We start from the raw sequence: 15,616 nt of genomic DNA, 5'->3' as shown, positions 1-15,616 counted from the left end.
CTTTGCATAATGGTTCAAAAGGTAGTTCAGTTAGGCATTATAATGCCAGCAAAATCAAATTCCTCCACTATCCCTAGATATTACAAATAAATGTATGGCTGATGTGGCTAAATGTTTCCAAGCACTTTACTTCCAAAAAAGCTGGGCCCTCGCGGCTGTAAATCTCAGCCTAGTGGACAGTTTGGCCTTGGCTGCTGAACTGACCGTCATCAGGAAGAACTTGACGCAAAAATCGGGAAATCCATAACAACAACAGCAAACCGCATGAGGCATCACTCTTGTCTGTGCAAACAGCAATGCTGCCAGTTTTACCTCCAAGGCTCTGTGCCGCATCGCAGCCATTTTTTCCTGCAAGTTAATCTATCACAGCCTCCTTACTACAGACATCCGGGTGTCTTTTGAAGATCTCCTTATGCCAGCAGACCTATCCATTTATAGAAACTTCCTTGATTAGCCAGTCATTCATTCATTTACAATTCCTATGTATGACTCCCCCATCACCCTAAGGTCCAGAAGCAGGTTGCAACAATCAAAACATAGCGCAGAAACGAAGATTGATGGATGACAACTGAACACTAAATAAGAAATGATGCAGCTATGGGGGGGGGGGAGATCGACATATGTTTGCAACAGGAGCGGGAAACCATATTTTAGGAAATTATATTAAAGTAATTTGGTTGGATTTGTAATAATTTGGAAAATTAATAAAAATAATTGGCAAAAAAACCCACAATCGAAACACAGCATTAATGTGAAATCAAAATACTATACAATATAAAAAACCAGTTTCAAACAACTAAAAATTGCAGAAATATGGAGAGTTCCAAAACAACACTCCTCAAGTGTCAGAAGCCAGGGCATAGGGACACTTCTTCAGCACTCCCCGAGGGCTGCCACAGAATATGCCCTCTCCTGGCCCTCCATGCCTCTGAGCCTCTGAGGATGAAGGAACTACCAAGAGGGCCTCCTCTCTGATCTTGGCACTTGTGAGGGTCTGTAGAGAAGGAGGCGGTCTGTGGATATTGGGGGATCTGAGCTGTTTAGGGCTTTAAATTTATTTAATTTGGTACCCAAAACCCCGAGGACACGGGTGGCGCTGTGGTCTAAACCACTGAGCCTAGGGCTTGCTGATTGGAAGGTTGGCAGTTTGAATCCCCATGACGGGGTGAGCTCCCGTTGCTCGGTCCCTGCTCCTGCCAACCTAGCAGTTCGAAAGCACATCAAAAGTGCAAGTAGATAATAGGTAACGCACCTGTGGGAAGGTAAACGGTGTTTATATGTGCTGCTCTGGTTTGCCAGAAGTGGCTTCGTCATGCTGGCCACATGACCCGGAAAAACTGTCTGCGGACAAACACCGGCTCCCTTGGCCAGTAAAGCAAGATGAGCGCCACAACCCCAGAGTCACTCGCGACTGGACTTAACTGTCAGGGGTCCTTTACCTTTAGCAAAAAACCCACAACCCAGTCTACTTATGAACATCCAGAGCTTATTAAAAAATTAACAGCACACTGAACAATCCAACGTTTATCTAATTTGTACTAAAGTCAAATTTAATCTACTGTATAATTTAATCATATAATTGTATGATTTTTAATTATACTGTATGTTGCACTTTTTATTTATTATTTATTTATTTATTTATTTCCTGGTCTCTAGTCAAAAGATGCTCCTCAAACAGGTTGCACTTAGAATCAATAGAAATGCAGTGTTGGAAGGGACCCTAGGGACCACGTAGTCCAACCCCCTGTGATGCAGGAATCTTTTTGCCCCACGTGGGGCTCAGACCCACAACCCCGAGATTAAGAGTCTCACGCTCTACCTACTGAGCTATGGGACTGGTAAGACAATCCTTGCCATTAGGTTTACAATCTAAATGACACAACGCAAAATGCAAAAGATGAAGGGCACGAGATGGAGGGGGGGCAACCCAGGCACGCCTTTGCTGCAGAATTCTTGAAATGACCAACTATAAAGGGAAGATTTCGAAGTGAGAAGAGTTTCTGGTCCTTGAGCAAAAACTGCTGCCTCATTTTTCTCCATCTCCTATAGTCTTTTGATGCCGCCTGCCCTGTGCTATTATTTTGCATGTGGTTCTGACTGGGATTTTATTAAAATACAAACACACGGAGAGTAGACTGAACAAGTCTAAAGTCTGCCTGCCTCTGCTGTAGAAGAAGAAGAGGAGTTTGGATTTGATATCCCGCTTTATCACTACCCGAAGGAGTCTCAAAGCGGCTAACATTCTCCTTTCCCTTCCTCCCCCACAACAAACACTCTGTGAGGTGAGTGGGGCTGAGAGACTTCAAAGAAGTGTGACTGGCCCAAGGTCAGCCAGCAGCTGCATGTGGAGGAGCGGGGAAGCGAACCTGGTTCCCCAGATTATGAGTCTACCACTCTTAACCACTACACCACACTGTAAGCTTGTGCAGTGAGCACTGATCTCATCAGGAGTTACTGGCCAATGGAGCATATTGAAACCTTAAAGGAGTCAGGATGGGAAGGCAGAAAAGTGGGAACTGTTCAGAAAAAGCTTCACTCCTCTTCTGATCTGCTCCCATGAATTAGATCCTGCCAGCCTCACCTTGCTGAAGATTGCAGTTGCGGGGGGAACCACCTAATGGACCCTTGATCTGCTCAATCATACAAGGCAGGCTATGACTGAATGCCACCAAATACCAAATCGCTGAAGGATTGAGGGGACAGCATTGAGCGCCACTGCTTTCCATTCCTGCTGGAAGGCGAGTAAATGGAGACGGAAGACAGCAAATCACCTGAAAGCGTCAACCTTATCCCTTTCCCCCATCCAGCCCAAAGAAACTCAGTGCTATAAACATGACTGTGTGCATTGCACATTTCTGTGAAACAGCCAAGTGGTGCAGTGTGGGACCTTAGGGTTGCCATATTTTGAAGAGCAAAAAAAGAGGGTAGCTCAGGCTCAGACAAGCTGTGAAAGGACAGAGTCTGTGGGCTTTTCCCTGACAGGCTGATCTGCCCCATCCCAGCATGACGTCCGATGATGAGCCATTTCCCAGCATGCACCATGTGGGCACAGGGAGAGGAAGGGGTTAAGAGCGATGCTCGCATGCACACTTCCTGGCTCTGCTTGCAAAGTAAGTCATACCTCATGTTACGTCCGCTTCATGTTACGTTCTTTCAGGTTACGTCCCACGGCGACCCAGAAGTACCGGAAAGAGTTACTTCTGGGTTTCACCACTCACGCATGCGCAGAAGCACAAAATGACGTCACGCGCATGTGTAGAAGTGGCGAATTGCAACCTGTGCATGTGCAGATGCGAACGGGTCTCCAGAACGGATCCCGTTCGCAACTAGAGGTACCACTGTACAGGCATGTCCCTAGAGACAGGGGAAAGTAAAAAGTGATCCTCACACATGCACTTCCTGGCTCTTTTGCAAAAACCCAGACATCTTGCTGATTTTTAAAAATATCCCCTGGATGGTGATTTTGCCCTTGGAATCCCGGCCATGTCTGGGAAAACCCAGACACATGGCAACCCTAAGGTGGCCAGCTCCTGGGCCTGGGCCGTGAGGGGGTGGGGTGGGAAACGGATAGAGTACACATGTGCATTCAACTGCCTAGTGGCGCCTGCATCACCCAGGAGACTGCAGCTGCAGAAGAAGAAGAGCGGTTCCATTGTCTGGTGAGGTCACTTCCTGTTTCGCACGGAGAAGCTGTTTTCAACGGAGCCCAGAAACAGAAGCGCAAAGGTGTAGTGAGGCTGCATCAGGTGTTGAATTTTCGTGCCCCTAATGATTTTGGAGAGATGAGGGTGGCACTGTGGTCTAAACCACCGAGCCTAGGGCTTGCCGATCAGAAGGTCGGCTGTTTGAATCTCCGCGACGGGGTGAGCTCCTGTTGCTCAGTCCCAGCTCCTGCCAACCTAGCAGTTCGAAAGCACGTCAAAGTGCAAGTAGATAAATAGGTACTGCTCCGGCAGGAAGGTAAATGGGGTTTCCGTGCACTGCTCTGGTTTGCCAGAAGCGACTTAGTCATGCTGGCCACATGACCCGGAAGCTGTAAGCCGGCTCCCTTGGCCAATAAAACGAAATGAGCGCCGCAACCCCGGAGTCATTTATGACTGGACCTAATGGTCAGGGGTCCCTTTACCTTTACCTAATGATTTTGGACCCGGAGCAACCACCCGTGGCCCCCCTTTATGCCACTGGAAACAGCAGGATTCAAGGTTGGGTGTGGAATTCAGTTATTCTCCTTATTGCAAGCTTCTAGTCATCATAGATGCAAAGATATGCCTGGAAATGTGTAGGCAATGCCTCCTGGAATACCAGCCTAGAGAATGAGCAGAGATTCAAAAGATCATAGCTTCAGTGAGCAAGGAGAGAAGGTGTGAATAAGTTGCCTGGCTGACTCAGCACACAGAACTCCGCTTTCATTGGTGCATTGTTTTATTTCTTTTCAGTGCAGATTACACACAGCCCTGGGAATAAGTAACAAGGAGAACCCCCCTCCCCAATAACCCTACTGTATATATTGTTCTGTAAAGAAATTTTAAAATCAGGAAAGAAAAAAGCCCAGTTCATTGATGTGATTTCCTTTCTCACCCCTTCCCTCCCCACCCAATTGGGATAAAGTGATACCCACCCTTCACTTAGAGAAGCTGAATCTTCCCCCACCCCCAACTTTCCCCCATTAAAAAGAGAGAGAAAAAACATCCCTGCAACATCTGGGTAACATGACCACATGGCTTGGCTTGCAGCTTTTAAAGCTTAAAAATGTACACCTAGGCATTCAACATACAAATATTTACAACTGTACAAAATAAAAAGCCAAAATGTAAACCAAAATGCACCAGAATCAGAAATAAACAGTGAAAAAGGAAAATAATAATAAAAAAATAATATAGCCTGCAACAACCAACCCTAAATACATGGATGCAAAAGGAAAGATGGAAATATAAGGGGGGGGGGGGTGTCAATGTCCTTTGTGGAGATCTGTCTGGGGTGAAGAATCACCAGACCCACAAGAATTCCTTTTGGGGAGAGAGGAGATCTCATCCACACCACGCAATTAAAGCTCTCCTGTTCCACTTCCAAGTGTTGTTGTTTCCCTCAGAAATCCCAGGAAGGGTTATGGGTGCTGATGACCTCAAAGACCTACAATTCATAGCAGCCTTATCAACCTGCAGTTTGCAGGATTTTCCCATGATTTTTAAAGTGTGCTTTAAATGAGAGGTGCGGGTGTCACTCAAGGTTCTTCGTTTGACACGTATGAACATCACACGGTGGACCAGGATGGCTGGAGGAATGAAGGGGTGCCCCCCATAAGCTCCTGTTTGCATTCTTTTGGAGCACCTTCTTGTTCTCTGCCCACAGAGACCCACAATTTCCATTTTGGCAATTTAGAAAAGGCATTTATTTTTTATTTTTTTGGATGATAATCCCAATTGAAGTCTCTCTCTCATATGTACAACCCACCCACCCACCTCAAATCTGGCAGTGATTGGCAGAGAGGCGTAGAGGACGTCTGGAAAGTTGCCCATTGGTTGGAATACTCTAAAATACATATCCTCACGTTTTTATAGACACTGTATGGACTTCTATGCCCAACTTCTGACACACACTGAAAGATGCCATTGTTGTTCTGTTGAGGACGGCATCCGACAGGTTTCGTAAACTATCCAGGCCTTGTCTCGGCCTGTGTGTGTGTGTGTGTGTGTGTGTGTGTGTTTGTGTGTTGTGTAGAGGAATCGAAGCCTTAAGGAATACAAGGAGAAAGGAACTCAAAACACCCTAAAGCATCTACCTGCAAACACCTCTAACACTTTTTTTAAATCCTTAAAGCACCCTATCATAATCCCAAATCAGAGCTTCCCTTTTCTGTTATGTCAATCCACATTGCTCTCTGCTTTATTTCAGCCTAGAACCAGGGGGTGACATTTCCGGACCGATGCAAGAATCACAGGTGTGCATGGTGTTGAAGCTGCCAGATAAAAGCCACAGGCTTGTTCCTCCTAGCTACAACAAGGGGTAATTTACCTGCATTTAGGGCAAAAAATAAATAAAAATCCTTCCAGTAGCACCTTAGAGACCAACTAAGTTTGTTATTGGTATGAGCTTTCGTGTGCATGCACACTTCTTCAGATACACTGAAACAGAAGTCACCAACACGGCTACCTACCTGTAACTAGAACTATGGAAGGCACCACATTGAAATTGAAATACTTTATTGTCACTTGTACAACTTGTATACAGTGAGATTACAGGAACACTCCCACTCAGCTCATCAACCTCACCAAGAAACTTGCACAGGTACAGACTGACATCTTCTTTCTGACTAAATGCAAGAACCTGGACATTATACCCAAGGGTCATAGAATTAAGAACCCTCTACAATCCACTTATCCTACTGAATATGCAAGGAAACTATGCCACACTTTCTCCACAGGTTTACCACACCTATCACCCATTCCCACCACCCTTCTGAGTAATACCCCTCCCCACCCTATCACGATATATAAGGGTCTTGTGACTTCTGTTTCAGTGTATCTGAAGAAGTGTGCATGCACATGAAAGCCCATACCAGTAACAAACTTAGTTGGTCTCTAAGGTACTACTGGAAGGAATTTTTTGTTGTTGTTTTGACTACAGCAGACCAACACGGCTACCTACCTGAGTTTAGGGCAGTTATGCCACAATCTGGGAGTGTGGGGTGTGCACCTGGACCCTCTTACCACAACTCCTGCGCTCACGCATGCAAACTTTCACCCTGTGGTGAGTCTGTGTTGGAACCAAAAAGTTGGAAATGACCTCCCAGGTCCCCTTGTCCAACCCTTGCAATTGCTACTTCATCCCTGGCGGACAGCCGTCCAGCAGGTGCATCGCAGATCAAACTGCTTTTTAAACTGCAGGAGCTACATCAGGTGTGGGGAACCTCTGCCCCCACCCGATGCCGCTGAACTACAACTCCCATCAGTCCTGGCAGATATGACCAATGATGGGAGTTGTAGTTCAGCAACATCTGGAGGACCAAAGATTCTCCACACCTGTTATAAACTGACTCGTTTGAGAGCAAGCTACAAAACAGGGGTGGCCAGTCAGCTGGCTTAATGCAAATTTTTCTGCCCCATACCCAGAAGACTGCACCGATTTTGGCAGGGGGGGGGAAGGGGGGGAATAGAGCAGAGAACATTCTAGTGGGGATGCAAACAGCCTTTGATAAGTCAGGAGAGGGCAATAACCTGAATGCATCCTCATTACCCTTGGGAAACTAGCCAAAAGAAGGGGAGACATCCTTACTTTAGAGAGAAAGCCTGATTTCAAGGCACCCGAACGTGCACATTTTAATAACTACGCAAGATTGAAGTCTGCCTCCAAGACAGAACTGCTGCAACAACAACCAAAATCCCTCCATGACGTATGGCTGCCAAAAGCACCGAACTGGCCCAGGCAATCAGCTTTCGGAGGGGGAAGTTTTGCTTGCAGGGGGTGTCATAGCACCCCATTGCCTCTGTATTTCCAACACCAAAAAACCCCACAGGTGCCAGGGCCTTTAAGATGCAAACTCTTTGCTGGGGTTTGCCACGGTGTGAGGTTTCAGTGCACGTGTGATCTTTGCTTTTCTTATTTAAATAAAAAACTGAAAAGCTCACAGTCTCTGCAGCACCCCAGCTTCCCCCCCCCCCACCCTCAGATAGTGATTCTGCCCCCCCCCCCATTTTGCAGCAGGGAGATAGTCACTCTGAAAATACAGAGCGCAGCTCCTGTGCCCAAGGCTAACTGCCGGGGAGCTGGCACTTCTCCCTGGCACTTCACTCGGAAAGTCCTTCCTGCCCCAAGGCCAGATCTGTTGCTAGGCGAATGGGGTGAAACAGAGCTCCACACTTGGAGCAGGCCCTTTGCGCAGCAGGTCGCAAAACAGCAAAATGATAAGATAAAGAGGAGGAATTTTGGGTTTATCTGGGTCTAAATAGATCTATCTTCCCCCAGCCTTCGCAAAAATCAGTGGCCTCAAGCACAACGCACTGGATCTGGTCCCCTTGCAAGTTGTTTTGGAAAGCAAAGGCTCTGCAGTGGCATTCAGCGTCAGAATGCCACTAAGAGCAGACCCATTAAAAATAATGGATATGCTTAACTTTGGTCTACTAATTGCAATGGATCTGGTCCACTAATTGGTCTACTAATTGCAAAGTCAGTGCTTTTTTCCTGGGGGGATGCAGGGGTACACACACATTTTGTGAATCTAAGTTTGGCCTCATTGAGGGACGGCATTTCAATATGAGTAGGAAAATGAGAGTACTCCTAAACATTTTTTTAAAGAAAAAAAGCACTGGTTAAAGTTATTTGGATACAGTGCTCTAGCTTTTTTTGTGGGGGGGACACCCCAGCTTTTACCTCTAATAGAATCCATGCACTCTGGTGGCCCCTGGACTGAACTTTTGTGGCCTCTTTCTCTCTATGGGCCCAACTTGCGCCCCCCACAGAGGGGAAGCAAACAAGGTGTGTGTGGAAGTTTCGATTCCTTGCTTGGCTCACTGCTTGCTCACCTGGAGAGCAGTTCAGGTGGCAGGGTGAGTGGGGCACCTGCATCTCACACAGTTGTTTGCCCTCTTCTGAACACTTCCTTGCTCACTGATGAGCTAGCTTACTACATGCAGGGGTGGGAGAGAAGAGAAATTGTGATCAGGTCAGTTGCACAACGTAAATCAGTTCCCAGGCCCATTTTAAACCTATAACAGAACAAGCTGGTGGAATCCTGAGGTAGTCAAGTAGACTGTGCCACTTCAGATGACATTGATTTATGTCCCCCTGTGGTGAAACGCCCCCCCTTCACGCAAGTAGAAAAGAAGCGCATCTGAGACAAAGGTTCTAATCCAATCCTCTTCCTGCTGTGCTAATTTTCTATTTGCGGGGGGTGGGGGTGCGGTATGTTTAATTAAATGTAGCACAGCATTCAAGAATATTATCACCCACCTGTCATTTCCTCCTCACCTCATCCTGCTACATGTTTAGAGTAGGCTTGTCTTCTGGGGAAACCCAGACAGGACTGGGCTGTAAAACACACACAATCACACTCAGCAGAGAACCTGCAATCAGTTAATTCATTGGCATTCAGATGTTGGGCTGAGACCCGAATCCAGGTGTGTTAACAAGCAGTATCACAACCTTGTTTTGTCGGGAGACAGAGAAGGAGAAATGGGAGACAGTGAGAGAGACAAGAAGAAAAGAGAGGAGAAGGAAGTCAGTGGAGGAGATTCTGTAAGGAAAAATGAAAAGGGAGTCCTTTTGTGTTGCAGGTTGGGGTTAAAAGTGAGGTCTGGAAATGTTGACGGCCTGTTACGTTATCTGGCCTGATGTACTGTCCACAGCTACTCTCAGCATGGTCTACCTCCACCAGTTTTAATGCTGATCCTTTGTTAATGCATTGATGCCTCCAAACGGGACCCGAGAGTGCTCTTCATGCCTCTTTGTCCCCCGCTGTCCTTTGGCACACAGCCCCAGGCTCTAGAGTTGTCTCGAGAGGGTGGGATTCCTGAAAAATGCTCCATAAACGAAAACAAACCCGTCGTTTGATACACACACCTTTGTGTGTGTCTCCGTTTGGCATTCCGAGTTTCCAGCTCCACAAACAAAGGCCAGTGGAACACCAATAAGTCTTCAGCTTTGACCAGATGATGTTCCTCTTCTCTCTCACTCTTTCTGTCTCTCTCTCTCTCTCTCCCCATTTTTGGGCTTCACAATCTCCAAGGAACAGAAAACCCCTCCCAGGCACACCTGTGGTCTCTAATGAGTTGTGGTAGGAGCTGAGATGGAGAGAATGGAGCATGGGATAGGGATGGGTTCTCTAGGCAATCAGAGGGTGGAGGGCAAAGGGGGAAGACCCTGGTGGGGAGCAGCCTGGTTTCGGGGTAACCGAGTCATCCTCGGGGATCCCCGAGGGTGTGTCAGTCTGTGTCAGCACCAGGAGGCGTTGAAGGCTTGTTGCTACTGCTCTGCCCATCCTGCCGGTCGGAAGGCTGTGTTGCCCCACCTCCTAGCCAGTAGTAGAGTCCAGCGCTACGCGGGGACGCCCCGGTGTCAGCGCTGTGCCGAAGGCAACCCTGAGAAGGCACAGGACAAGTGGTGGCTCCAGGGGCCCTCTGGGTCAGGAGGGAGCCTGTGCTGTGGGCCGGGCTGGCGAGGGAGCCGCTGACAGGTTGGAGTTTGCGTTGGCGCTGATGGTGAAGTCACTTGGCTGCGGGGAAGGAAGCAGAGATGAGAGGCAAGCTTTAAGGAGAGCCCGTGCTCTTTTCTGGGGGGAAACAGGCATACGCATACCCCTAAACATTTTGTGAATCTAATGGGAGAAGAAACTAATTTTTTCAAAAAAAATTAGTTTCTTCTCTAGCACGTTGAATTGTCCATTCCATTGCTACCCCTGATGGTGGCCTCATTTCATGTCACGTGTTTCCTGAGTCTCAGACAGAATGAAGAAGAAGAAGAAGAGTTTGGATTTGATATCCTGCTTTATCACTACCCGAAGGAGTCTCAAAGTGGCTAACATTCTCCTTTCCCTTCCTCCCCCACAACAAACACTCTGTGAGGTGAGTGGGGTTGAGAGACTTCAAAGAAGTGTGACTGGCCCAAGGTCACCCAGCAGCTGCATGTGGAGGAGCGGAGACGCGAACCCGGTTCCCCAGATTACGAGTCTACTGCTCTTAACCACTACACCACACTGGCTCTCTGAGAGCACCCCTAAAAATTTTTTTAAGAAAAAAAGCACTGGGGAGAGCCATTCAGGTGCACCCGTGCCAACACTGGCAAAGGGTATCTCAGAATGCACAGGAATACTGGAGGGGTCTCTGAGAGACGGGGACCCATCCTGCCACTGCCATCTTCACCTTTACCCGCTCGGTTTGCATCCCATATAATGAATACTACTTGCTAAGAATCACAAGCAGGGAAAGTGCTGGCTGCTCCACTCGGTTTGCATGCTGTTTCAAGAAGTGCTAATCAGGTAGAGTCCTGCTGAAAATGCAAACTGAATTTCTCCCTCCGCCCCCATCACTAGTGGAGAGAGGTGGCAAGAAAAGAGCAAGGGGCCGGAGGGAGCGCAAGAGTGGTGGGCCTTACGTTACGCCGGAAGAGCCTCTGCAAGAGGCTACGCTTGGGCGGGTCTGGGAGTTGCTTCCAGTCCAGGTCGGGGGAGCGGGTGCCGTTTGGTCCAAAGGTGTTTAGATCTTTAAAGCATTCTGTCTCGATCATCTAGAGAGAAGAGGAAGAGGATGCCATTGGTGGTGGTCAGCTGAAGCAGCAACATCTGGAAGTGGAGACCGGGCTGGGTGACACCACTCCTCAGGCTTATCTGCCAAGGCTCCCTTGGGTTAGCTTTCCCCAGACAGAGCTGGACACCCACCTCCAACAGTGGGAAACAGCCCCGGCAGCTCTGCGGTAGAGCATCTCCTTTGCAGAAGGTTCCTGGTTAAATTCCTGACACTTCTGTATCCTGACCCCCAAAGAAGGGATGGTAGCTTAACCCACCCTAAACCACCATTGTCCAATATATGTCACTGCCTTATCCTGAGCTCCCTTCATCAGCATAGGAATCAAGCTCAGAGAGCTTTCTTAGCCCTTTAAAAGGAGTGACTTTTAAAGTAAATGTTTGCCAGATATAGCCCCCATGAATGTGCATTTGGGGGGATAGCCAGTGGCTTTGGGAAGGTAGACAGATGCCTATCTTTAAAGACAAGGTGACTGGGTGTTTTTATTTCACACCGTCAGTCTCCTCTCTCACCTCTGTCCTCGGTGGCTTCCCTTCCCTTCCCCTCCCACCCCCAGCCCAATTCCTCACCTCGTTCTGCCATGGAATGGAGACGCTGCCAGTGGCAAATTTGGCATAGAAGTCATTGTCGGTTTGGTCTAAGTTGACACCCTTCACAGTGGAAAATTGTTCAATGTCCAGCACGTCTTTGCAGTATACGGCTCGGGGCTGTTGGATAGAAAGGTGGAGATTCAGCTAAGTTTCCAGTCTCAAGATCTTAAGTCTCAAGATGTCAATGGCTTGTGTGACATTAAATGGCTTAAGGTGTCATATCCCATGAGCTGCTGTGATGTCACAGAAGCCTGGTAAGGATAGGCCAGAGAACCAGCTCTTAGGGAAATAGAGACATCTTAGAAATGGAAGTCTGAGGTCTATAAGCAACTTCTGCTAAATTGAACGGTAGGGCTGACCTTGACGACCAAGAGAGAAAGCAAGGCCTTTGATGATAATCTTAAGGCCTGGGCAGGCGGCCCTTAAGATAACCTCATCAGAGGCCACTTAGGCCTTCTGAGGTAAATGTGTCAAGGTCAGGAGTGAGAGCAGCATCTGAGCACCTGCTCCCTCTTCCTCTCCACAAGCTCATTCTTTGCAGAGCAGTTGTATGGAAAGGACTCGTGTGCGAACCAGCCATGACCTAGTTTGGGCTGCACTTACATCTGGCACAAAGGAGGGCTTCATGATCCCAGCTTCCAGGCGCTTGAAATTGATAGTCTTGAAGAAAGGGTGCTGCTTCACCTGGGCGGCCTCGTCTCCCTTCCCTCCAAGCCGCTGCTTGGGGTCTTTGGTCAGGAGCTGGGGAGGCAGAAAGGGGCCACCATCAGTAAGTGAAAGCACAAGAGCAGGAGCAATGTGGTGTGGTGTGAAAGTTAGGCTGCCAAATCACACCTAAGGGCTGTGGGGAGGCCACAGCTCAGTGGCAGAGCATTGGGTTTGCATGCAGAATGTCCTGGGTTCAATCCCAGGCATCTCCAGGTCAGGCTGCAAGAGACTCCTGCCTAAACCCCTGGGGAGCTGCTACCGGTCAGTGTAGACAAACCTGAGCTAGATGGACCAGTAGTCTATGTTCCTAAGGCTGGGTAGGGGCTGGCTTGCTTTGCAAAGGAGCGCTCTCCACCTCTTGAGCAATGCTCTACTCCTAAGATCGCGGAGGAGAAACTTTTCAGGGGCCGTGAAAATGGCCAGGTAGCAGCTGTGGCTCTTGCGCTGTTGCCCTCCAGATGTTGCTGGACTACAACTCCCATCACCAATGACCATTGGTCACGCTGTCTGGGGCTGATGGGAGCTGAACAATATGCAAAGGGCCAGAAGCAGCGAGCAACAGAACGAAGGCAAGTTAAGTTCAGACTGTCTGTTGCAGCATCCTGCTCCTCCTCTAAGGCTTTTATGCTGCTTCTCGGTGCTCCTCACTCTGTCTAATCTATTATCCCTTTAAAATGATTGTATATCTTTCATTGTAAACTACTCTAATCATTTCCGCTTGAAGGGCAATACATAAGTTTATTAAATACACAAAAGTTGCCTTTCCCTGTTTTAGGCAGCTTGTAAAAAACATTTTCTGTTTCAAACAGGCCCTTGCCTATGTTTGGTTTAGGTTTTTTTATTCCCCCGATGCCTCCCCATCCTGCCGCTAGCCAGGGAGTTATTGGCAGAGTCTGGCCTCAAACATCCAGATTGGAATGTTGCATCCCAGTAAACATCACTGCTGGGTGAGACAGGGTGGAGGGAGAGGACATCAAACAAGAACAACAACAACAATCAGAGTATTTGTGCACACACTCCTAACAGGGCTCTGCCTTGCTTGAGACGTGGGGCCAGAGACTGCAACAACTGCATTCCAGGATCAGGTTTCTGATGTTTAGGTAGCAAGTGCCTATCTACAAAATGGCAATCTCCATGGACCAGAAGCGTTGGGGGAGCTTATAGGTTTGCAGACATACCCCCGCCCAAAAAAGAGTATTTAGGAAGCAAGGAAACACATAAGGGGAAGTGGTCACCTCCCCCCAAAATAACCTAGTGAGGAGGACTAACAGGCATTTGGGTGGGAGCAGAAAAAGAGTTGCTGAAGACCTGGAGAGAAGCATTTCGTACAGAAATATTTTGCTACAGTTCCCTCTCCTTTCCTTTAAAATCCCTATAGAAACAAATGCTTCACACTGTGTGCCCTGAAAACTCCTGCAGGGTTGGGCTCTGGCAGGCATCAGTGGACAAACAGTTCCATAAGAGCAGGGCAAGCTGCATCCCTGCCTCCCACAATCCCTTGCACCCACCCCAGGACATCTACCCTGATTCTACAGAGCTTTGCACAGCCTCTCACTTTCCCCGGCTCACCGCCTTGCAGATGGCCTTGGCATCTTCAGAGAACTTGTCCGAGTACTGCTCCTGGTCCTCCTGAACCCGCTTCTCCACTTCCTCCCTCTTCACCCGCTCCTTGCGGGCGCGGAACGGTGACTGGCCCTCAATCATCTCATAGACAAGGCAGCCGAGCCCCCACCAGTCTGGACTGAAAGAGTAGCGCTCGTTGTTGATCACCTCTGGAGCTGGAGAGGGGAGAACGGTCAGAGATGGGGACAAGTAATAGCTCAGTGGAAAAGCACATGTCCCAGATTCAATCCCTGGCCTCTCCAGGAAGCCAGTGATGGGGAAGGCCTTTGCTGAGACCATTCTCCTCCTCAAATTGTGTTGACCAAACCCTGGATTCATGCAGGCCTTAAATTCAGGTCTCCTCAATCTCATTGCCTTAAACTGCAACCCACCCACCAACCCACCCTGGCTCCTAGTATGGTAAGACTGCCTTCTGCTTTCAGCAAGGAGTTTGCAAAGCTACTCCAAGAGGACTGAGCCAGCTCCTCCACAGGGCAAGGAGATCTGAGATTTTCCTTGACTACATACCCATGTAGCCAACGGTTCCTACACGGCCACGGATGGTGTCTCCTTCTGGAATCTTGATGGCCAGCCCCAGATCTGAGATCCGGATATGACCTATAGGGAATAAGAGGGAAAGGGGAGATAGAGGTCATGGTGTGAGCCACATGTGTCAGCAGCAAGCAAATTGGGGCCCAGAGCCTCAGAGGGCAGCCTCAGCATCCAGTTCTCAACAAAAGAGGTTTAAAGACTCTCTCAAGGCAAATCTTTTAAAATGCAGTATAAACACCGACAACTGGGAGACACTGGCCTGCGAGCACTCCAATTGGAGAACAGCCTTTACCAAAGGTGTCATGGGCTTTGAAGACGCTCAAACTCAGGACAAAAGGGAGAAACGTGCTAAGAGGAATGCATGCTTGGCAAACCTTCATCATGATCTATCCAGAAACCTATGTCCCCGCTGTGGAAAGATGTGTGGATCCAGAATTGGCCTCCACAGTCACATACGTACTCACTGTTAAAACCATGTTCATGGAAGACAATCTTACTCAGCTATGAGGGATCACCAAAGAAGAAGAAGAAGACTCACCATCATCATCCAGGAGAATGTTCTCTGGCTTCAAGTCTCTGCAGCAAAGATACAGACACAACTCAGAATGAGAGGCAGGCAGACAGGGGAACTTCTAGGTTCAAGGTTCTTCAACCCTTTCAAGCACATAGGATATTTGTGGGGGGAAGGAGGAATGTACAAGTGGGTCCTAAACCAGCATATCTGATATAAGCAGCTGCTCCCATAATCCACCTGCTTCTGAGGTCCTACTCTTTGGGCCACCACGAGTGGTCAAATGAGTGAGCAGGAAAGATGGAGAGTTTTCAGCAATAGCACCAAGGCTGTGGAACATCCTCACTCTGAAGATTTGCCTGGCAATCTCCTCATTGTCTTTCATTTGAGAATGTGGGTCCCAGGTGGATGAGGCAGAG

At 48.3% G+C, this 15,616-nt stretch overlaps 1 protein-coding gene across 2 annotated transcripts in view; it reads right to left on the bottom strand.

Moving 5' to 3' along the window:
• Nucleotides 1-4,404: 4,404 nt before the first annotated feature.
• LOC114585237 (G protein-coupled receptor kinase 5-like) overlaps nucleotides 4,405-15,616 on the bottom strand; it is a 77,445-nt gene continuing 66,233 nt past the window's right edge. For both annotated transcript variants that reach the window (XM_077919575.1, XM_077919576.1), the window contains 7 exons: nucleotides 15,225-15,262; nucleotides 14,663-14,752; nucleotides 14,102-14,310; nucleotides 12,428-12,565; nucleotides 11,804-11,941; nucleotides 11,086-11,217; nucleotides 4,405-10,207 (listed from right to left, as the gene is read on the bottom strand). In XM_077919575.1, coding sequence (XP_077775701.1) covers nucleotides 10,118-10,207; nucleotides 11,086-11,217; nucleotides 11,804-11,941; nucleotides 12,428-12,565; nucleotides 14,102-14,310; nucleotides 14,663-14,752; nucleotides 15,225-15,262 — 835 coding nt within the window. In that variant the 3' untranslated portion in view covers nucleotides 4,405-10,117. The remainder of the gene's footprint in view (nucleotides 10,208-11,085; nucleotides 11,218-11,803; nucleotides 11,942-12,427; nucleotides 12,566-14,101; nucleotides 14,311-14,662; nucleotides 14,753-15,224; nucleotides 15,263-15,616) is intronic.

This window comes from Podarcis muralis, chromosome 15, assembly GCF_964188315.1.
Source record: "Podarcis muralis chromosome 15, rPodMur119.hap1.1, whole genome shotgun sequence".
Classification (NCBI taxonomy): domain Eukaryota; kingdom Metazoa; phylum Chordata; class Lepidosauria; order Squamata; family Lacertidae; genus Podarcis; species Podarcis muralis.
The sequence above is the reverse complement of the archived record's forward strand: the minus strand, read 5'-3'. Positions and strand labels throughout refer to the sequence as shown.